The sequence below is a fragment of the Pocillopora verrucosa genome, chromosome 3 (assembly GCF_036669915.1).
Source record: "Pocillopora verrucosa isolate sample1 chromosome 3, ASM3666991v2, whole genome shotgun sequence".
Lineage (NCBI taxonomy): Eukaryota > Metazoa > Cnidaria > Anthozoa > Scleractinia > Pocilloporidae > Pocillopora > Pocillopora verrucosa.
Window position 1 is genome coordinate 2,374,620 of NC_089314.1, and position 24,087 is coordinate 2,398,706.

Consider the following 24,087-nt stretch of genomic DNA (forward strand, 5'->3'; position numbering starts at 1 on the left):
TTGATAAATAAATGTACATGTGGAGTTTCACTACTCTACTTGAGAAAAGTAGAAGATTGCTTCACTCCCTGTTTCCCACACCAAAAATATTTGAAGAAAAATAATCATCTTACTTCGGTGATTGATAAAGTCACGAATGTGCTGCTGAATTTATCTGCGGCGCCGTTTGTTTTAAACTTTGTCTCACGATAAGAATCAGAGAGCTGGACCAAATTTCTCAAAATTGATAGTAAAGAACTCTAAAGCTCTTATTTTATTTGCTTCAAGGAACAGCTGGCTGCGAGTTAGTTGCGTAATTCGAATTTTCTTATGCGAGGAGTTTGTGACAATTATGTGTACTGTCCCCGATCCAAGCGAAAGTTTTTGCCAGCTTAAGCATTCACAGATAATTCTAATTAGACTTAGCGAAAGCTTTACCTTAAGCTGAGATTCGATGAAAACAAGTCAGATGACAGAAGAATAGCTTAACGGCGGTCAAACTTCTTTGCAAGGTTGGAACTGTTGTCTTTTAATTCTACCAGTCTTCACCTGTCACAGTGCAGAGAGTTAAAAATTAGGTTTAAAAAGCGAAAAATGAATTACTAGAGATACTGTAACTAACCTTAATTCCGCAGGAAAATTTCCCCAAAACGGTATTGAAGTGGCTAATAAATACTTTTTCTCCAAAGTTCAAGATTAACTCATCCAAATTGAGATTCTTCTCAGTGCAAAATGCTTTTTTCCCTTTTAAATACCACAGTTTCTGTTCATTTTCTATAAATTTCAGAGTAGGAAAGGCCTTTCCATGCCTATGCCCATTTTTAAGGTAACAGCGGAAGGGCCAGGAGCGTTTGATGTATTTTTAACTACCTTATAGTGACGTCTGCAAGACACACAATTGCTGAACGAAAGCCTAAACAAATGCAATAAAGACTGAAACACCTGTATGTTTGACTATGATTTCAAGGAAAAAATATTTTTTTATTATTCTGCCGAATTACATATAAGTTCAGCGTTTTCGAAATACTTCGTCTTTTTCATGAAAGATAACCCCAGAAAATTACTCTGTCCTTGCGTAAGCTTGAGGATTTTCATCAGCATTTTTATTCATAACATATCTGGCCTATTGTCACGTGTAGCTTGTAGCAGGTGGTAAGTTGAAAGGCGGGGTATTAAAAAGAATGAATTGTTTATTATTCGGCATTATTCCCAAAGCTCTTGAGAAAACTATTATTTTGCTAAAAAAACACTGAAGTTGTGAAAATTGGGCTGATCCGACTGATAAATGCAAACTATCATATAAACTGCGGTGTTTAACAAAGATTTCTAACCGGAAAAAGCGGTAACTTCATATGTGTAACTTGGGATTATGTCTGACTTGACTCAGTCAATAAGCATTTTATCATATGACCATGAATAACTTTTGAATATTTCGAAAAGTTTGTTTTTTACTTAAATAGGACGTGATAGGCTGGCGTGGGTTGTGTCCTCGTGTACCGGTACACAAAGGAACGAAACATTAACGAACTGCGTCACAACTCCATGCGCGGATATGAGAACAGTAGGAATTCCCCCGGTACAGTCCCCTGGCGTGGGTGGGGATAACCACAAAAAAAGATCCTCCGATAAAAATGCTAATGTCGAGACAGGCGTGCGCCGAATACGAGACTTGTGTGTGTAGGTTACATCAGTCGTAGGTTGTCCCGTAATTTTGTGAATATTAAATTTGCTTGCTTGGACACCACACCTCTCAAGCCTAACAGTAGAGAACAGCCTAAAGATCTTTGTAATCAATCTTTCTTACTAAACGAATTTTGTCTAGGTTTGGGGAGACAAGAGCGGTTTTACAATTGTGTCATTAAGAGTCACGGATAAATTTCTGATTTACATAACTTATTATTCATGAGATAAAATTAGTTCAAGACACAATCTCACTAAATAGAAGCAGTAACATACCGTCCTTTATAGCGTCCTTCGTCATAAAAATGTCCCTGGAGGAAAATAATTTCATGAGATAAATTTATTCAAGACTCAAGCTCACACCTAGACAAAATAAGTAGAAGCGGCAACATGTCGTCTCAAATATCGTCCTTTGTTACAAAAATGTCCCAGGTAAGGCGGCATGTCAGAATATCAGCAATTTCCTGTGTGCGTTAAAGAATTAATTTTTTTTTTCTTAATCATGACTGAATTGATTCTAAATTTTCTGGCAGCCGACGATCCTCTCGGGACTCACAAAGGTTTCCTTCGCGTAGCTGTCTAAAATCCACCTAACAGCCCAGGTCGCCCCATCGTTTCTGCCTGCAGCTGTCCCCCCGGACTTATTTCCAGCTATTTAGATAAAATTATGGCACCTATCGTAAAAGGACAGCCAACACGCACTTGAAATTTTTGGTGACTTTAGTTTCCTCGGCCAAAGCAAACTTATTTTCACTATGGATATAACATCTCTTTATACTGTCATTCCTAATGACGAAGGTCTCCGGGCCCTCAAACATTTTTTCGATCATCGCACTGTTAAGCCAGCTCTGAAACACTACTCCGTCTAGCCGAACTAGTGCTCACACTCAATCGCTTTTCATTCGGTGGCAACTACTACATACAAACTAATGGCGTAGCCATGGGTACTAAAACGCATATGAACCCAGCTACGCCAATCTTTTTGTAGATTTTATCGAACATCAATTTTTTAGTCAACACCACGGCCCAAAACCTGAACTCTACGGCCGTTACATTGACGATTGGATCGGCGCTACCTCCTTAACCAAAGAGGAGCTCACTCAATTTATAACCGTCGTCATTTCCTTTCATCCGGCTCTTAAATATACCGACACTTCTTTGGCTTTTCTAGACATCAAAATTTCAATCGAAGGCAACGTTTTATGCACTAGTGTTTACTACAAACCTACAGTTTCATATACATGAATACAGTTGTATTCATCTTCACATCCATCACAAGTCAATAACTCCATACCTTTTTCACAGTTTCTCAGACTTAGTCGTTTATGTAGTGACGACTCTGATTTTTCCGAAAAATCAGAGGCAATGTGCCAGTTTTTCGATAAACGTGGCTATCCTGTCTCTGTCGTTCAAGCGGGCCACCACCGTGCCCAACAAATTGATCGACAGTCAGCACTTCAAACGGCTGAGAAGGATGACACTGACCGCATTCCATTTACTCTTACATTTCACCCTCACAACCACGCATTTAAATCCATCATTCTTTAAAATTTTAAATTACCCCTAAACGATTCAGAGACTGGCACTATCTTTTCGCAACCCCCACTTGTTTCATTCAAACGTGACCAAAACATAGGCAACTTTTTAGTCAGGAGTTCATTTCAAACCAGTGACCAATCTGGAACTTTCAAATGCGCTCGCTCACGATGCAAAACTTGTTCTTTAATTCATAACGTAGAGAAAATATCGGGACCCAAGAGTTCCATAAAGATCATTGATGACTTTACGTGTACCTCCGCCAATGTTATTCGCTGCATAACTTGCACTTATTGCAATAAGTTATACATCGGCGAAACAGGAAGACGACTAAGTGACCGATTCCGAGAACACCTTCGCGACGTGGAAAGAAATGACAAGGACGCACCCAAACCAGTCGCTAGACACTTTAATCTTCCTAATCATTCTGAACAGCATATGGCAGTTTGCGGCCTTTCCTTACATCTAGGCAGTTCAGAAAGCCGTAAAACACTAGAACAAAAATTTATCTTCGAAATCGGCACCCTTAAGCGCTTTTCATTCAACTAATTTATTCCTGTTTGCTTGTCACCATATTCCCACCAATGGCGTAGCTCCACTTTCTGTACCCACACACATCCCACAATTCCTCCAATCGCTCTAACGAAGGGCTAACCCTCGAAACGTCAGCTTTTTAACCCTTTACGGTGGCTAATTTACGTTTTCAACTCAGTTGTTAACACTAAATTACCTGCCGTATACTCTCCTACCGACGCAGCACCGCAGTTTCTTTAAAAACTTACCCCTTTATTCATTTGTCTTAAAAATGGACGCCTTTAGACTAATAACACATTTTGAGGCTGGTAAAGTGCAACTTAATCTTTTATTTATGTCAAATTACTTATTATTTGTGGAAATTCTCCCTGTAAGTATATTTACCTACTCATAGCCTCACTATCCGATGGATAGGGGCCAAGAGTTTAAAGCCGTTGCCTCTAAACGATTAAAAAAGATGCTTGATGTTCTAATATAACACTTGAAATTTTAACTGCTATTAGGAAATCATGAATAGGTTAGTGATAATGATTTTTGAGGAGCCGTTTATTCATTCTAATGATTGTGAGTTTATTCAGGAGGGAGCATATTTGGGATGTTTGGAATGTAGGTTTGCGTCAAACTTTTTAATTCGCCTAGTGCGTCATCATTTCATTCCCATGCAACTAATGCCCCATTCACAACAAAGCTTAAATATGTTTTAAGGTGTTTTGTTAAACACGGTTTAAATTATTTTCTTCATAGAAGCTTCTTAAACCAACATCTGTCGACTTTAAGTTTAGCAGAATGAATTACAAATCAGCGATAACTTAAATATTATTGAAAGTTCAGTTTTTCAGTTCTCCGTTTCTGAATTTCATCACGCTAAATTCCGTTCAAAAATTTCATCGCATGCGCTATTTATGAGAAAAATTAAAGTTAAATAACATACAGATCCCTTAGATTGGCCGAATGAACATTTCCTAGCAATTATTTCGCACGTCGAATGAAATGGAATTTCCCACGTGACCGAACTCATCTCGTTCCATTCCCACTTGGTGTTGATGCGGTATGTATTTTCAACTAATAAACGATCGTAGCGATATGATCCTTCCACTTTCGAAGCGTTGCTTTAGAAATGAGTTCTGGAGATTATATAATATGTTGGTGCTGCACCAATAAAACGGCAGGTGTATTACCATTACTTAATTTCAACGTTGCAAGTAGCTGCTTACGCAACAACGTTTTGGGATTAGCTAGTCATGTAATCAAACTTCATGCCGTAAAATCTGAAAGGTAGATCAATGGAAACATTAAAAAATATACAGGACGTGTTTGTATCCAAAAAGGGCAACTACTTCCAAAATATTACAGAGGGTCCACTTGATTTGCCGACTAGGAGGATGCAACGCCTGAAAAATTTGTATCTCACAGAACCACGGTGCCAGTATTATGAATTCATCAAGATGGATAACAAATAAAAGCACTCGGCCGAAGTAAACAAAATTGATTCAGGCTCTTGCTAGTTTCGTCGTAGAAATTTACTAAGTTCACATGAATCATTTTTAAATCTTTTTCTTGGTTAAACATCTATGATTCTTGTGTAAGTCCGAGGTCAAAATAAGGAATCGAAGTTCCACAATTTAAAAAGGTCCTCAATTTTCATAAATTTCCTAATGCAATCTCCTTTCGAATTGACCTCAAAATTAGCACGAAGAATATGGATAGCAATTCAACAAAGGTGCCAGTTATTTCCAGAAAGGGAATGATCATTTTAACTAGTCTTTCTTAGATTTCAGTCATCACCATGATGTATTACATTTGGTTGCAGTGCGAAAGAGCTCGAATGAGGAAAAGATCGACACCTTGAGCTCAGGTTAACTAAGAAATTTTACGAAAATTTTCGTGCTTTACTGTAAAGAAGAACAATTATTGTTTTATGCGAAAAGAATCAGTATGTTCATTGGCTGATAGAAAGTAAGTCGAAGCCAAACACTGCAAAAAGTTCAATTACGTGCCAACCATAGATATTGCTCGTGAAATTGATTTGGGACAAATTAGCTCCAATTAATTTTTTAAAGGCTACAAATTACACAACCCCTAGGGCGTGGGCAAGTTTCCTCTTCTTTTCTTTCTTTTAGAGCCATAATCATAGTTATTCATTCCAAATTTCCCTTCAAATTATTTCATCACCTAAATCAATTAGCTTGGATATACAAACACTGAGAGGCTTAGATAATGTAAAAGTTAAGTCTGAAAAGTTGAAAAAAAGGTAAGCCTTGAAAGCAAACTTTTCTCGAATCTCTCCAAGAAACTCTTGTCAATTAATCATTTAACTGCCAACTACTAAAGTGCTTGAAGTTAAACTCAACAGCATGTTGTCCATTGACGAACATATTTCAAACCAGATTCATAAGACATACGCCAAAAGTGGCTTCTCTGGCGAATTAGATGTTTTGTGCTTAGTAATGTAATGTTAAGGCTTTATAAATCTTTTATCTCGCCTCAAACTCACTTTGACTCCTATCAAAGATTTCTTATAACTCAAGCAGACTCAGAGACATCGAGTCGTTTGATTTGTCTGAAATATACATGAAAACATAGGGAACTAAATGCTAAACCTGTTCGTCAATGGATAATTCGTTTGGGAAGATTCCAAACAAAACGGTAATCAAACAGGGCACGAAAGAAAAAAACAACCTCAGCTCATGTAACGCTGCGATTAAAGGCATGGTTGCTATAACAAAGGCAGGTAAACAATGTAACCATTATTTTTGTAGCCAATTTTCATTCAACAACCGTGGCACTTCGACATCGATCATATTCGGCAATCATCACAACAAATTAATAAAAGGAGTAAATATCTAAAGAAACTGTGGTGCTGCGTTGGTTGGAGAGTATAGTAAGTGAATTAGCCACCGTAAAGAGTTGAAGTGCGATAATCTGTAACTTTTAAACTTTCGTCGGCCACTTCATTCCGTCGATATGGCTGAAATTTGGCTGAAATTTGGTATGAAGTCTTACTTTATGGTCCTAATCACGAAATGGATATTAAAAAGTTCCAGTTATTTTTACTTGCCAAAAAAACGGGAAAGTGCACTTGGACTGCCCAAACTTGCCCGCCAATATGGCGGATCGTAAGTGATCTTTTGAATTCAACTCGAGTCCTATCGTAAATGTTTCTAAAAATCTCGTGAAATGCGTGAATTCTCCTTAACATTTATTTAAAAAAACATGGCAAATGTCTGGTTTGAACAATATATGATTCCAACGTTTTAAGGTCGCTTTAGGCCGCCTTGAACAGTGAAAAATTTACCCTAACTTAGTAACCGAATATCTCCAGTGTTACCTCGATCCAGGAGTTATCATTTACTGTCAACGTCTGTTCATAGATAAACAAATTTCATAAACATAAAAATGGGGGAAATGAAATGGTCAAGGAAAAAAAGTTATGAACCCATAATGACCTGGCTATGTTTGGGACCTGGTCCTAAAAGCTCTTTAATCAATTTACGATAAGAAGAAAACTGTTAAAGTACATTCATCGTCCGGAAAGTTTCCTTATAGTATGGAAATATCTTTTGATTTCAAATACACGTGATGATGTTCAAGCAAAATTGTTGCAATGGTATGATTTTAGGTAACTAATTGACGTAAGCACTAAAACATGGAACGACCTAAAACCACCTACAACCACCTACAACCACCTACAACCATCTACAACCACCTTCAAAAATAAAGAACTTTACTAGCGGATGTTTTGGCTTACGTTTCATTTGATTACGTAATGGTCCAAGGTAGTGTTTTTCTTCATTAATAATCTCAGGAATGGAAATGTAATTGGAGCAAAACGTGAGTCGCTATTGCGTAAGTGGCACCACTCGTACAACTGCATACTGTATGAATACCAGCACGATGGCCATCGTGCCGAAGGAAGATTCCAAATGTACGCACAGTTCGCTTGAAATATTTCTAATGATCATTCTTACTCATACTTTTTCTAGACGTGAGCCAAAACGTCTGCTGGTACCCAGGGTAGAAAAAGCCAAGTCAAGTCAGTCTTGACTACGAGTTTGTTATTTTACTTTATTATTTTTTGTAACTTGATAGTTCATTTTGTAAAGTACTTTAGGTCTTTTACCACTGAGGTGATAAAAAATATAATTGGTATGCTCTCGCATTTCATTTCGTGAGATGGTTGATTATGCATGGGACGAGGGAGAGTAAGATTTCAGGGGGAGGTGGAGGTTTCGTTCGATTCTCGTATTTCATGTACGTGACGTGTTGTCGTTTCGCTTTATTTAAAACATTTATGCCTTGCTTTAGATGGTTTTAGATAGTTTGCGAGTGGCTGTAGATGTTTTTGAGGTGGTTGTAGGTCGTTGTTGAAAATTTTGAGATGGTTGTAGATGGTTGTAGGTTGTTTTAGGTCGTTCCATGTTTTAGTACTTACCAACTAATTGAATTTAAACAAGCCACGCGCAATTACGCTCAGAGTTTAATTTGCTTACCGTTTTGAGAACAAAGGATTGTGTGAGAGAAACATTCCTATCAACTCTTATATACTATTGATGATAACAGTTGGTCATTTATTTGAATTAAATCGCTGCAAACCTAAGTATGATACAGTACTTACAGGTCGCGTAACCAGTTTCGTAGATGATATGCAAATTCATCATGCTTTCCAACAAGAGTCAATTTACCATTTCCTCAAGTTTGCAGCTTAAAAAAAACCACAACCTTTGGCAAGTCCGTTAGAATAACTTTCATTTAAATCAAAAGTAAGCCTTAAATACCAACGTAATACACTCACACGAAACGGAATGTGGTTTGAGATAGACATCAACTTGAACTCGTGAGAATGCACAAGCAATCAAGTTTATTCTTCAGTCTAAAAGTGTTTTAAATCTCGGTAAATGAGTAGAAAGTCACGGATTTGAATTTGTTTTGTCGATTTGACAAACTTTTCAAAAGCGATTTGTTTAAAAGATAGTCATTCTGAATATTTTTTCGGATTTGCAAAATATTTTTGGATTGTCCCTTTTCGGCTTCCGTACTCCTCTCATTGCCATCAAAAAATATATGAAATATGCTTTCTTAGGTCTTGGGTCTTAACTTCTGTTTTCGCTACAACTGACAACTCAGTGATGAACAAGGATTCTGAATTCGAATTCATAGTTTCGTTTTTTATATAGATTAAGTGTAGAGCTTGTTTAAAGCCATCGAAAGAAGAAAACTATCCTTCACGAACAGCCTCTCAAAGCAAAATAGATCTTAGAGCAAACTCAATTAGCGATTGCGCGCGCATTCCAACGAGGTGACGTTTATTTCGAACTACACTCATGTTTGTGCCCTTAGTGAGGGCGCTTCATGTGTGCATTTTGCGCCCACTGTTGGTGAAAAAAAAAATTGCAAGGAAGTATCCTGAAAGGTTGAATTTCCTTTATACTGATAAGAACATTGAAACATGCGAAAAACGAAACTAAGACCTACTCAAAAACATGATGTAATTTACGTAATAGCTAACGAAGGATATCTAAACCGTTGGCGTGACATGGATCAACCGCAAATGTAGCTTTTAGGCTCTGATTCTGGGCAAGTCACCTATCACCACCAAATAAATTACTTTGGAATTCACAAGAATCTTTTCTTTTTCGAAATTTTTCGTTCTCAAAACGGTAAGCGAAATCAACCCTTCCGAGCGTTAATACCGGATCGATTGTTTATATTCATTGGGTAACCAAATATTTATCCCATTGCGACAATGTCACCCAGACATATTTGCTTCTTCCCAAAATCAACAGATACTTCTGTAATATTAGGAAAACTTCTGGAATTTGCTTTCATTCTGGACGAAATAAGTACTTGGACTTTATTTCCGACCGGTAAGCTGATTTAGGAGCTGGTCCCAAATATAGCTAACTCATCATAGATTAATAACTTTCCTTTTTTAACCTTTAAATTTCCCCATCCATAAACAAATATTTGTTACTGTTCAAGGCGGCGCAAAACGACCGTCGAACGTTGAGATAACCTGTAATCAAAATCTGTCATCTCCCACATTTTTTCCAGTAAATGTTAAGAAAAAGGGGTAGATCTTTTTATTTATTTCAAGATATTTCAGGAAATCTTTACGACAGGACTGGAGTCGAAGTCATAAGAACAACTTCGATACGCCATGCTGGCGGGCAAGTATGGGCGGACTTGGTCGGCTTTATCGATTTTTTGCCAAGCGAAAACAACTGTAACTTTTTAATACCCATTTCGTGGTTAGGACATAAAAATTAGCCTTCATGACAAATTTCAGCCAAATCAGTGAGGTTAAGTGGACGCGATTTTTGTTAAAAGTTCGAACCTTAGACTATTACTCTTGAAAGCTGACGTTTCGGACGTCAGCCCTTCGTCAGAGTGATTGGAGGAATTGTGGGTTGTGTGTGCGTTTTTATGCAGAAAATGGAGCTACGCTATTGGTTGGGAATATGGTGAAGAGAAAACAAGAATAAATCATTACAACATTCAGTCGATCCTGTATTAACCGTATTAAACGGTCGCCCTGTATAAAGAGGTCGGTTTTAAAAGATCCGAGTCTTTTTTTTTCCCCTTATTTAATGTAATTTGACCTGTGTTAAGCGGTATTGGCCATATCTTTTACTGAGTCCCAACGGCCTGTTTGTATATAGTTCTCCACCTGTATCCATTGTCCCTTGAAGTGCAAACAATCAAAAAAAACTAAGAGTAATCTTTCAGGTGAAATTTAGTCCATGTGTATCTCCCGAAGGCAATGTTAGTAGAATTTTTGAGCGAGTTCTTGTAAATTAAGTAGTCAATTATGGCAAAACATGACGTTTTTAATACTCCTATTCTGTGGAACCCGTATTAAACGGTCACCCTGTATAAAGAGGTCGGTTTTAAAAGATCCGAATCTTTTATTTTCCCTTACTTACGGTAATTTCACCTGTATTAAGCGGTAATGGTCATATCCTTTACTGAGTCTTAACGGCCTGTTTGTATACAGTCAGGCTCCACCCGTAACCAGTCAAATAAAACTAAGAATAGTCTTTCAGGTGAAATTTAGTCCATGTGTATCTCCTTTTACCCTGCACTTTGACGTCGTGTTTTAAAATACCGTAATGCCTTACGGGACACCGAGGGTTCAAGCCCCAGACCGGAACAACACTTTCAAAATAACTGACGAAAATATGCTACCTTTGCTGTGACATTCGCAAACGATAGACATTCGAGTCTTCTCGGATAATGGCGATAAACCGTCGGCATCGTCTTCATTTTTTCTGCACTGGCTTGCAAGGGACGTTAAATAACTGATAATCCACCTTCTTTTTCGCAAATAGTTGGGAACATAGTCTCTGATGATAAGACTTGGCCTTGTTATTGTTTATACAGAAATCCATTTAAACCAGTTGAACCGGGCCACCCCGTATAAATATCGAAAATAGATAATCAAATAACTAAAAATTAATAAATCAGATTTTGAGCGCGAGGTTTCTAACGTGTGATAATTGAAGAGGCCCGAATCAACTATCACGCAGAGATTGCGAGAGGGTATAATATACACGTTTTTGGAAAACTACTGGACCATCTTTCGAAATTTAATAACAAGACAGGTTCAAGTTTTAATTTTCGTTTGTTTACAACTGTACACTGTTTGGCCAATCTCTTTAATCACTATCCGGCTGTTACGGAATAGATTAGCGCAGCCAATCAAATTGCAGCGTTTGTGATAGAACGCGAATATCTTATTAAGGCTACCTTCCTAGTATGTAATTGGTATTATCCTAAAATGCTTTATAGGGACCCGTTTAAAAAACAGTTTACGAAACTGACAAGGGATAAGTAACATCTCTTTAAACTGAAACAGTCACTGATACCAAACTACGGTGAAATTGTTAAGGCACGCATCGTTAAAAAATGACTAGGATTCACTATTTAATGCTGAAGAGTTGCAACATTCCGTCATGGGTGTTCAAGCGCAATAAACAATTATTCGATTAAATAAGTTTCTCTTTTTCTTTTTCGTTTCGTTTTATTTTTGTTTTGTTTTTAAATGAAAATGCACCGCAAACATTATTTTTTATCTATAAAGGCAGCTTAGATCGAAGAATCGCATTTAATATCATTATTGATTAGTTATAAATCTTTATTTAATAATTTACACCTTTGTGAAAAAAAAATTACATATTCGCCGTTTGCACCTTCTGCTTGAAAAGTGTAACGTGCCATATACTAGTCCTAACGTTCTGATATGATTCACTTTTCGCTGTACAGCAAGTTTGATTTTTTGCCCACAAGGCAGGTATCATTGGCTAGATAAAATATCATTTTATCATTGGCTAGATAAAAGTCGTTACCTTTGAAATCCATTTGTACACCAGTCCCACACACAGCCATTGAAGATGCCTCAAAGCTCCAAACGACAGAAACTTAACAGCAGCGAAAGGTCTTCAGGAGAGCATTCTTAAATTCTGGAATTCTGAACGCATAAATTATTGCGTTTACGAGAGAATTGCTAAATTGTAAAAACTTGATTATAAATCTTGTCATGAACCAAACGTTAGGGGAAATAACTATGTGGACGTCCAATTCAAACAAGAAATTTACAATTTGAAATGGAAGCCAAGTAAAAAGAGAAGCTCCTGTTATCAACAATAATGTTTTTGCTAACTTGACTTCTATATTTATATGATTATTATTCTCGAAAGGAGATTTTTGCTTTCTCCAAATAACAAAGTTTGCTACACAAATGACCAAAAGAGGGGTCCCTAGATAAAAAGTCAATAGGTAACGATAAATCTGCTGCTCTGTGATAAAAAAGAATCGAGCCACCACTAAAAATGTGAGTATTCCCGCAGCGATCCACGGTATGGTGATGGCACACACATGAAAACGAAAGCTTGCAGTCCTGTGACGAAGAGGCCAACCGATGGCGTACATTCTCTCCAAGGAAATCGCGGCAATCGTATAAATGGACGCTATACCCGTAAGAACGTCAGTCCCAGTGTAAATAACAAGCCAATGATTTGTTACCATTAGAGTTATATAAAGTGGGACAGTGATAACTCCCACCAGTAAATCAGCAACAGCCAAGCTGATGAGAAGATAATAAGCGCGTTTACGACGTCTCTGTTTGAAGAATATCCAGATGGTGAGGGTATTTCCAATAACGATCAATGTCGCTAGTATTCCAAAAGACGTGGTAAGGACGATGTTCCAGGAGTAAAAATCCATGATTCAGGACACTGCCTCTCTTGTCACCTGCATGCCATGGCCACAAGGAAATAAAACATCATTTCATGGATGTTTTGTTATATCATTATCTGTTGCTGTCAAGTGGACATTGGTTTTGTTTTGCGAGCCCGCCTATCATTACTTTAAGATACTGCACTTTTTGTTAGGCGCTTATTTTACGAATCTTATTGTAGCCATTGTCTCAAGGGCAAAGACGTCAGTTAAACTATTAAACATGGCACGGGTGAATAAATTATGTGGAAATTTCAGAATTTGCTCTCGTCTAGACTGAATGCAAGACATGAACCTATCTATTGTTGGCGTTCCATTAAAGAAAGAGTCGACAAAAGACAAAAGCATCTGAAGTCTTTTTAATTGATCGCGAGGAAGTGAAGCCTTTCCACAATGTCTGTTGGGCAACACGATTCCTCTTCATTAATCTCCCACAGATATAAGCTATCCATATACTCAGTACATATAATGAGTATTTTGTTCATGTAGGCGCAAGCAACTATTTTCTATTTATTCAAATTAGAAACGGTATTAATAATGACAAGCTAACGTTGGAAGATAAACATAAGCCGACAAACCTGTTTTCTCTATTTCTTTGTTCCTGTTTTGCTATTTTGTGATTACAATCATAATCATTGTTTTCTTCATCATTGTTAATATTATCATTATTATTATTGTCGTTAACACCAGTCTTCCGAAATGTTCCACTAGTTCGTTTCCATATTTACTTCTCATGAAGCTTGGATCGAACATATCAGCTGAAGGCGCCAATTCATAGGACTTTTATATTTTTTCTGTATCCTTATATTTTTTCCGTTACAGTAGACTTTAATTCGCTTATATAATTTAAGTTTAAAATTTACTATCATTTGTAGGGCTTCCTTCAAACTTATGTCGCCTAATAAATTATTTTAGTAATTGAAAGTTTCGCTTGAATTGAAATCGATCGAAAACTTAGGCTGTCCATGCAAACTTTCTGACTAAATTTGGAAAATTCTTCTTTCTCTCAGCAAATCTTGAACAATGCATATGGGCTTAAAGAAGGTGTATTTTGACAACGTCTGAATAAAGTTGACTGAGGAAAAATAACGTGATGGATTATACACAAACGGTCATCATTTATTGCCTTCCGGTTGGGGCATCATTAAGGGAATTTGAAGTATTAAGATATGTCATTCTGTTTCTGAAACTCGTTTGCGTTCCAGTCTACCCTGACGTCAGTGTGAATAGATAGAAACATGGATAAATGAAGGCTTTCTTAATCAGTTTGAAGTTAAAAGCAATCTTTTTAATGAATAATCGTCGTATTCTCCCATACTTAAAACTGTTTTCATAGAGGCTCTATGTAACTTCCAGCGTTTATACTTAGAATCGAGCGAGGTGCTTCTAAAGCCGGTCAAACGTCAGCTTTTCCCCGTCGTCGCAGGACCACAGTTTCTTAAGAAACTTAGGCTCCTTTATAGTTTGCTTTATGCTTGTTTTTTCCAATACGTACAAAATCGACGCCTTTTTTTGTTCTTATCTTAGATAAAAAAAGTGACACTCAGCTGTGGGTGAGGGGGAAAGCTGTTTGCAATAGTTCTGAAAGACACAACTACTAGTGGATTATTGTTTTTGCCTAAAGCCTGAATACATTCATTCATCCAACATTTTTTGTTTCAAAATTTCCCAGACCGTTGTGTTATCAGGCTTTCTAAATAAACGAGACTGGTCAAAAACCTATCGTTTATTGCATCGGTAACCCATAGAAAATTGAAACATAATATGTTTTGTTTTAAGTTTATTTATAAAAGCAATAAACCGCACTTTCTGTCGGTTTATCAGCATAATGGCCTACTCGCAACGTTGGGGAAACACTCGAAAATTTGTCAATCACAAGTAGGAGGCGAGTGATTCGCAAACTTTTCCAGTAACACAGTTCTCCGAACATCTGGAGTTGGTAATTATTTTAGTAAAACGATAGAAAGTGTGGTGTGTTGCTTACTGACTTTCCGCAAAGATGGCGAGAGCAACTGATAAATAAATGTATACGTGGAGTTTCACCACTCTACTTGAGAAAGATAGATTACTTCACTCCCTGTTTCCCACACTAAAAATGTTTGAAGAAAAATAATCGTCTCACTTCGGTGATTGATAAAGTCACGAATGTGCTGCTGAATTTATCTGCGGCGCCGTTAGTTTTAAACTTTGTCTCACGATAAGAATCAGAGAGCTCGACCAAATTTCTCAAAATTGATAATAAAGAACTCTAAAGCTCTCATTTTATTTGCTTCAAGGAACAGATGGCTGCGAGTTAGTTGCGTATTTCGAATTTTCTTATGCGAGGAGTTTGTGACAATTATGTGTACTATGTATTATGCGATCTAAGTGAAAGTTTTTGCCAGTTTCAGCATTCACAGATAATTACTATCTAGAGATACTATCTGTAACTAACCTTAATTCCGCAGGAAAATTTCCCCAAAACGGTATTGAAGTGGCTAATTAATACTTTTTCTTATTTTCCATAAATTTCAGAGTAGGAAAGGTCTTTCCATGCCTATGCCCATTTTTAAGGTAACAGCGGAAGGGCCAGGAGCGTTTGATGTATTTTTAACTTCCTCATAGTGACGTCTGCAAGACACACAATTGCTTGACGAAAGCCTAAACAAATGGAATAAAGACTGAAACACCTGTATGTTTGACTACGATTTCAAGAAAATAATATTTTTTTTATTCTGCCGAGTTACATATAAGTTTGCCGTTTTCGAAATACTTCATCTTTTTCATTGAAACATAACCCCAGAAAATTACTCTTTCCTTGCGTGAGCTTGATTGCGAATTTTCATCAGCATCTTTATTCATTACATATCTGGCCTAATGTCACGTGTAACTTGTAACAGGTGGTAAGTTGAAAGGCGAGGTATTAAAAAGAATGAATTGTTTATTATTCGGCATTATTCCCAAAGCTCTTGAGAAAACTATTATTTTGCTAGAAAAACACTGAAGTTGTGAAAATTCAGCTGGTCCGTTTGATAAATGCAAACTATCATATAAACTGCGGTGTTTAACAAAGATTTCTAACCGGAAAAAGCGGTAACTTCATATGTGTAACTTGGGATTATGTCTGACTTGACTCAGTCAATAAGCATTTTATCATATGACCATGAATAACTTTTGAATATTTCGAAAAGTTTGTTTTTTACTTAAATAGGACGCAATAGGCTGGCGTGGATTGTGTCCTCGTGTACCGGTACACAAAGGAACGAAACATTAACGAACTACGTCACAACTCCACGCGTCGATATGAAAACAATAGGAATTCCCCTGGGACACCCCCCCTAGCGTGGGTGGGGATAACCACAAAAAAAGATTCTCCGTTAAAAATTCTTCCTTTCCTTTTTCGAGTCAGAGCAGGAAATTCCGATTCATCGAAGAGCGTGGCTTATTTTCTCATTTCTGCTCCCTACTGTAGTTCAGTTTATGTTTTTTTTCCGCTTGTCTTTCTCGAACACGTGAAGTGAAACAAGTTTCCTTTATCCCCGGCTATTATAACATAGCTGTCAAGGAGTGGCATACTTGTGAAAATGTCATGCACTCGTCAAATTACGAATGCTAATGTCGAGACAGGCGTGCGCCGAATACGAGACTTGTGTGTGTAGGTTATATCAGTCGTAGGTTGTCTCGTAATTTTGTAAATATTAAATTTGCTTGCTTGGACACCACACCTCTCTAGCCTGACAATGTAGAGAACAGCCTAAAGATCTTTGTAATCAATCTTCCTTTCTAAACGAATTTTGTCCAGGTTTGGGGAGACAAGAGCGGTTTTAGAATTGTGTCATTAAGCGTCACGGATAAATTTCTGATTTACATAATTTCTTTTTCATGAGACAAAATTAGTTCAAGACACAATCTCACTCAATAGAAGCAGTAACATACCGTCCTTTATAGCGTCCTTCGTCATAAAAATGTCCCTAGAGGAAGAAAATTTCATGAGACAAATTTATTCAAGACTCAAGCTCACACCCAGACAAAATAAGTAGAAGCGGCAACATGTCGTCTCAAATATCGTCCTTTGTTATAAAAATGTCCCAGGTAAGGCGGCATGTCAGAATATCAGCAATTTCCTGTGTGCATTAAAGAATTAATTTTTTTTTTCTTAATCATGACTGAATTGATTCTAAATTTTCTGGCAGCCGACGATCCTCTCGGGACTCACAAAGGTTTCCTTCGCGTAGCTGTCTAAAATCCACCTAACAGCCCAGGTCGACCCATCGTTTCTGCCTGCAGCTGTCCCCCCAGACTTATTTCCAGCTATTTAGATAAAATTATGGCACCTATTGTCAAAACTTTACCGTCTTACATTAAGGACAGCCAACACGCACTTGAAATTTTTGGTGACTTTAGTTTCCTCGGCCAAAGCAAACTTATTCTCACTATGGATATAACATCTCTTTATACTGTCATTCCTAATGACGAAGGTCTCCGGGCCCTCAAACATTTTTTCGATCATCGCACTGTTAAGCCAGCTCTGAAACACTACTCCGTTTTGCCGAACTACTAGTGCTCACACTCAATCGCTTTTCATTCGGTGGCAACTACTACATACAAACTAATGGCGTAGGCATGGGTACTAAAATGGGACCCAGCTACGCCAATCTTTTTGTAGGTTTTATCGAACATCAAATGTAGTCAACACCACGGCCCAAAACCTGAACTCTACGGCCGTTACATTGACGATTGGATCGGTGCTACCTCCTTTACCAAAGAGAAGCTCACTCAATTTATAACCGCCGTCATTTCCTTTCATCCGGCTCTTAAATATACCTGGGAAATTTCCGACACTTGTTTGGCTTTTCTAGACATCAAAATTTCAATCGAAGGCAACGTTTTATGCACTAGTGTTTACTACAAACCTACAGTTTCATATAAACGACGAAGTCTGAGAAACTGTGAAAAAGGTATGGAGTTCTTGCCGCGTGATGGATGTGAAGATGAACACATGAATACAGTTGTATTCATCTTCACATCCATCACAAGTCAAGAACTCCATACCTTTTTCACAGTTTCTCAGACTTCGTCGTTTATGTAATGACGACTCTGATTTTTCCGAAGAATCAGAGGCAATGTGCCAGTTTTTCGATAAACGTGGCTATCCTGTCTCTGTCGTTCAAGCGGGCCACCACCGTGCCCAACAAATTGATCGACAGTCAGCACTTCAAACGGCTGAGAAGGATAACACTGACCGCATTCCATTTACTCTTACATTTCACCCTCACAACCACGCAGTTAAATCCATCATTCTTTAAAATTTTAAATTACCCCTAAACGATTCAGAGACTGGCACTATCTTTTCGCAACCCCCACTTGTTTCATTCAAGCGTGACAAAAACATAGGCAACTTTTTAGTCAGGAGTTTATTTCAAACCAGTGACCAATCTGGAACTTTCAAATGCACTCGCTCACGATGCAAAACTTGTTCTTTCATTCATAACGTAGATAGAATATCGGGACCCAAGATATCCATTAAGATCATTGATGACTTTACGTGTACCTCCGCCAATGTTATTCGCTGCATAACTTGCACTTATTGCAATAAGTTATACATCGGCGAAGCAGGAAGACGACTAAGTGACCGATTCCGAGAACACCTTTGCGACGTGGAAAGAAATGACAAGGACGCACCCAAACCACTTGCTATACACTTTAATCTTCCTAATCATTCTGAACAGCATATGGCAGTTTGGGGCCTTTCCTTACATCTAGGCAGTTTGGAAAGCCGTAAAAGACTAGAACAAAAATTTATCTTCCAAATCGGCACCCTTAACCCCCACAGAATCAACGAGTGCTTTTCATTCAACTAATTTATTCCTGTTTTCTTGTCACCATATTCCCACCAATGGCGGAGCTCCACTTTCTGTACCCACACACATCCCACAATTCCTTCAATCGCTCTAACGAAGGGCTAACGCTCGAAACGTCAGCTTTTTAACCCTTTAAGGTGGCTAATTTACGTTTTCAACTCAGTTGTTAACACTAAATTACCTGCTATACTCTCCTCCTACCGACGCAGCACCGCAGTTTCTTTAAAAACTTACCCCTTTATTCATTTGTCTTAAAAATGGACGCCTTTAGACTAATAACACATTTTGAGGCTGGTAAAGTGCAACTTAATCTTTTATTTATGTCAAATTACTTATTATTTATGGAAATTCTCCCTGTAAGTATATTTACCTACTCATAGCCTCACTATCCGATGGATAGGGGCCAAGAGTTTAAAGCCGTTGCCTCTAAACGATTAAAAAAGATGCTTGATGTTCTAATATAACACTTGAAATTTTAACTACTATTAGGAAATCATGAATAGATTAGTGATAATGATTTTTGAGGAGCCGTTTATTCATTCTAATGATTGTGAGTTTATTCAGGAGGGAGCATATTTGGGATGTTTGGAATGTAGGTTTGCGTCAAACTTTTTAATTCGCCTAGTGCGTCATCATTTCATTCCCATGCAACTAATGCCCCATTCACGAAAAAGCTTTAAAATGTTTTAAGGTGCTTTGTTAAACACGATTTAAATTATTTTCTTCATAGAAGCTTCTTAAACCAACATCTGTCAACTTTAAGTTTAGCAGAATGAATTACAAATCAGCGATAACTTAAATATTATTGAAAGTTCAGTTTTTCAGTTCTCCGTTTCCGAATTTCATTACGCTAAATTCCGTTCAAAAATTTCATCGCATGCGCTATTTATGAGAAAAATTAAAGTTAAATAACATACAGATCCCTTAGATTGGCCGAATGAACATTTCCTAGCAATATTTTCACACGTCCAATGAAATGGTATTTCCCACGTGACCGAACTCATCTCGTTCCATTCCCACTTGGTGTTGATGCTGTATGTATTTTCAACTAATAAACGATCGTAGCGATATGATCCTTCCACTTTCGAAGCGTTGCTTCAGAAATGAGTTCTGGAGATTATATAATATGTTGGTGCTGCACCAATAAAACGGCAGGTGTATTACCATTACTTAATTTCAACGTTGCAAGTAGCTGCTTACGCAACAACGTTTTTTGGGATTAGCTACTCATGTGATCAAACTTCATGACGTAAAATCTGAAAGGTAGATCAACGGAAACATTAAATAATATATAGGACGTGTTTGTATCCAAAAAGGGCAACTACTTCCAAAATATTACAGAGGGTCCACTTGATTTGCCGACTAAGAGGATGCAACGCCTGAAAAATTTGTATCGCACAGAACCACGGTGCCAATATTATGTAGTCATCAAGATGCATAACAAATAAAAGCACTCGGCCGAAGTAAACAAAATTGATTCAGGCTCTTGCTAGTTTCGTCGTAGAAATTTAATAAGTTCACATGAATCATTTTTAAAACTTTTTCTTGGTTAAACATCTATGATTCTTGAGTAAGTCCAAGGTCAAAATAAGAAATCGAAGTTCCACAATTTAAAAAGGTCCTCAATTTTCATAAATTTCCTAATGCAATCTCCTTTCGAATTGACCTCAAAATTAGCACAAAGAATATGGATAGCAATTCAACAAAGGTGCCAGTTATTTCCAGAAATGAAATGAACATCTTAATTAGTCTTTCCGGATCATGTGTACTATAGGTGGCCTCGGTCGACAATCGACCGACTAAAGGTCGACTATCGGTCGACAGTCGACCGACTATCGGTCGATAGTCGACCGATAGAACGGCCGACAGTGGACCGATATATCGGCCGACAGTCGACCGATAAATGTGCACATATCGGCTGGTGCATCGGCCGACAGTAGATCGATATATCGGTCGACTCTCGGTCGACTATCGGTCGACTATCGGTCGACATATAGGCCGACTATCGGTCGACTGTCGGTCGACTGTCGGTCGACTATCGGTCGACTGTCGACCGATAGTCGGTCGATTGCCGACCGATAGTCGACCGATAGTCGACCGATATATCGGTCGATTGTCGGCCTATATGTCGACCGAGGCCACCTATAGTACACATGATCCGTGTGTCCTAGATTTCAGTCATCACCATGATGTATTACATTTGGTTGCAGTGTGAAAGAGCTCGAATGAGAAATAGATCGACACCTTGAGCTTGAAAATTGAATGTGCTCAACCGTCATTAACTATGTACATCAAGCACTAACACAGTATATAAGAGAACGATGGGACATTTATAGTACTGAATCTCTTTCCCCCACTTACTTTGATTTTTTTTTTATTCAAATCGAGACGTAGATTGTACACTATTTCAAATGAGCTAAAATTGATCAATTAGTTTATATAACAGTCTGGTTATATGCACATCTGGTGTATGACTTGGTAGAAACAATGTGATTGAATGGTGCTTTTGGCACGTTCTTAGTGGAAATTCAAGGGTGATTTGTACTATCCAGCTCTTAGGTGTCGAAAGGAAACGCGATGACTTCCACATACATAAATATATAAATACATATACTTCATTTATGCTCGAAATTCACAGTGTAGCTGTAGAGCTAATATCTTCAAGAAAATAAGCTAAAATGAAATAAACATATGCTATATTGCAGTGCCAATATTATTTAAAAACTATATACAACATTATGCATGCAGAGGGAAATAAAACTTATAACCGATGAGGAAACTATTTGATAAACGAGAAGAAGGACGCAAATAATGCCAAAATAGCTGTTAACCTCGGTTTACATCTTAAATTAATTCAAATAATCTCTCCGACAGGATGTTCAAAAGAATAAAGTCAGAGTACAAGATAACTCTTTTTTTTTTGGTTGTCAGGTATAACAAATTATGCAAGTTGCTTTTAGCAAAGAACGCATGAAATATTCTACTTCGTTTTATCGTTCTCATCCCTTGACTTGTCATTAAAAATTATGAGCGGTTTTTTGAGCCCGAATTACCATGGTACGATGTTTTCCGGTTTGATTTCCGATTTATGTCTGATGATATTGCCGCTTTTACTTCATTTTGAGGGGTAAATATCAAGACTATTTATCTCAGCTGATGTGAAACTGTCTGATACGGCCCTCGATGCTTTCGTTCTCGGTAAGTATACATATCTGTTTACCTCGGCTTTGAACTAGCTTGATATTCATTTAGCTATCTTACTTTTACACACAAACAGATGATGAAGAGCACGATTTCCCCTCAATTGTATCACTTGTCAGTAAAAAATGTCGAATTATCAATTTAAAAAATCAATCAATCAAACTGCACTCTCCTATTCAGAGCTCGGTGATAAGAACTGCCTACTTGTAAATCTTACTAAGGATACAACTGACCCAGACTCAGCTGATGGTAAAACCCTAGCTCTAAATATCTGATGAGGACCTACACAACAACGAAGCAAGTGTAGCAGGAAGTTTTTAAATTCTGGAATTCTTAGTGGATAAATGATTACGTTTACGAAAGAATTGCTGTATTGTAAAACCCTGATGATGAATACTGTCAGTTGCAGATGAGAAAAAGATGGAAAAACATGAAAATTTACTAAAATGTTAATAATATGGAATGGAAGCCAGGTAAAAACAGAAGCTCCTGTTATCAAAAGTAATGTGTTTGCTAATTTGGTCTCTCTGATGATATTGTTATGGTTACATATTGGTGATTTTTGTTTCCTCCAAATAACAAAATACGCTACACACATAACTAATAGAGGTGTTACAGGAAACAAAACTAGAAAGTAGATTACCCTGTCTCTTATAATGAAGTTTAAGTATTCATCAGTGAGAACAATGAGTATTGCTGCTATGACCCACGGTATGGAAATGGCACAGATATAAATACGAAAGTTTGCAGTTCTATGACGATAAGGCCAACCGATGGCGAACATTCTTTCCAAGGAAATGACTGCAAGTGTATAAATGGACGATGTACTTGTAAACACGTCAACAATGTAGAAAACACGCCATGTTGTTATTGAAGCTGATTCAAATGCCGCTATGAAAAGAGGAATGGCCAATCCTCCAACCAGTAAATCAGCCGCGCCCAAACCGATCAGAAGAAATGAGGAACGCTTTCGGCGTCTCAGCTTAAAAAACGTCCAGATGTTTAGAATATTTCCAGCAACGATCAAAGTTGCCAAAAATCCAAAACATAATCTCCAGAACATATTCCATGTGTTGAGATCCATGGCAGTGGGATGCTGTTTCTATGGTAATACCGGAGAAACCTTTTGGTATAACAACAAAACAAAACTTGTGCTATGTTACATGAATCTTTCATTTTTGAAATAACCAACTAGTAGTTCGAAGTATCCCTCGCCGCCAAAGTGTGGCTTCTCACTCAGTTGGTCGTAGCACCCAAGAGGGTCTCAATGATGTTAACCGACGGCCGTAAAACCGCCAAAACTTTTAGCCGTTAGGCATAAAATTGTCAAATTTTTATCATTAGTGATAAAAAAAAAATTATAGGCAAAAGAATTCCTGGTAACAACAATGGAGATAAATTGACCGTTAGCTGTAAGTTAGCAAAAATTTTAATCGTTAGCCGTAAAAGCCATTACCTCATTGTTACCCTCAGCCAATTATAACCTGAGAGGCATTGGTTCGAATCTCGCCGCAGACCGTTTTTTTTATGTTGGCGTCTTTTCTGCTATTTCTGTTAATTGCAGCTCGCTGCAAGGATCTTTTCTTTACTCTGATGCCATCCGCAAGGAAAAAATTCTCTGTATTTCATGTAAATGTGATGATTAACGGAGATATTTGGCTCTTTGAGTTTATAGCCATGTAAGAAACAAAGGAAACAAAAACAAAGCGGTGAATCGAAAACTTCATCGTTCTGATAATCGGCCGATTAATTATGAGTGATCATACACGCTAATGAACAATGTTTTTCCTGAAAGCTTTTGTGTAAATATTTCCCAAGTAAAGCTAACCTATTAAAGGAGTGTCATTCTGACTGCAGCTGCCTATCGAAAAAAAGGAGAAAAGAGAGGAAAGCAAAAAAAAAAATTAAATGCACATATATAAAATATGTATATAATATATTTTTCAAATTTTTTAAAATACGAAAGAAAAATTAAAACTCCAAGAACAGTCTGATTCTTGAAAAATGAAACACAGCTCGATCACTTTATGCCAATCTAATGGCCCATACACTGGCAAAGGAAAATCTTACCAGACTATTTTAT

General features: G+C 37.5%; 2 protein-coding genes across 2 annotated transcripts; both read right to left on the reverse strand.

Moving 5' to 3' along the window:
* Positions 1-12,147: 12,147 nt before the first annotated feature.
* On the reverse strand, positions 12,148-15,497 carry LOC131776901 (adenosine receptor A3-like). The gene is made up of 2 exons (XM_066162945.1): positions 15,398-15,497; positions 12,148-12,978 (listed from the first exon to the last, which is right to left on the reverse strand). The coding sequence occupies exon 2, from the start codon at positions 12,949-12,951 to the stop codon at positions 12,148-12,150; it is 804 nt and encodes a 267-aa protein (XP_066019042.1). The 5' UTR covers positions 12,952-12,978; positions 15,398-15,497.
* Positions 15,498-22,176: 6,679 nt separating this feature from the next.
* On the reverse strand, positions 22,177-23,088 carry LOC131780683 (adenosine receptor A3-like). Its single transcript, XM_059097291.2, has one exon. The coding sequence runs from the start codon at positions 23,086-23,088 to the stop codon at positions 22,177-22,179; it is 912 nt and encodes a 303-aa protein (XP_058953274.2).
* Positions 23,089-24,087: the final 999 nt, after the last annotated feature.

Excerpts from the sequence above, each read along its gene's own strand:
- LOC131776901 (XM_066162945.1), bottom strand. The coding sequence starts at position 12,951 with ATGGATTTTTACTCCTGGAACATCGTCCTTACCACGTCTTTTGGAATA.
- LOC131780683 (XM_059097291.2), bottom strand. The coding sequence starts at position 23,088 with ATGGATCTCAACACATGGAATATGTTCTGGAGATTATGTTTTGGATTT.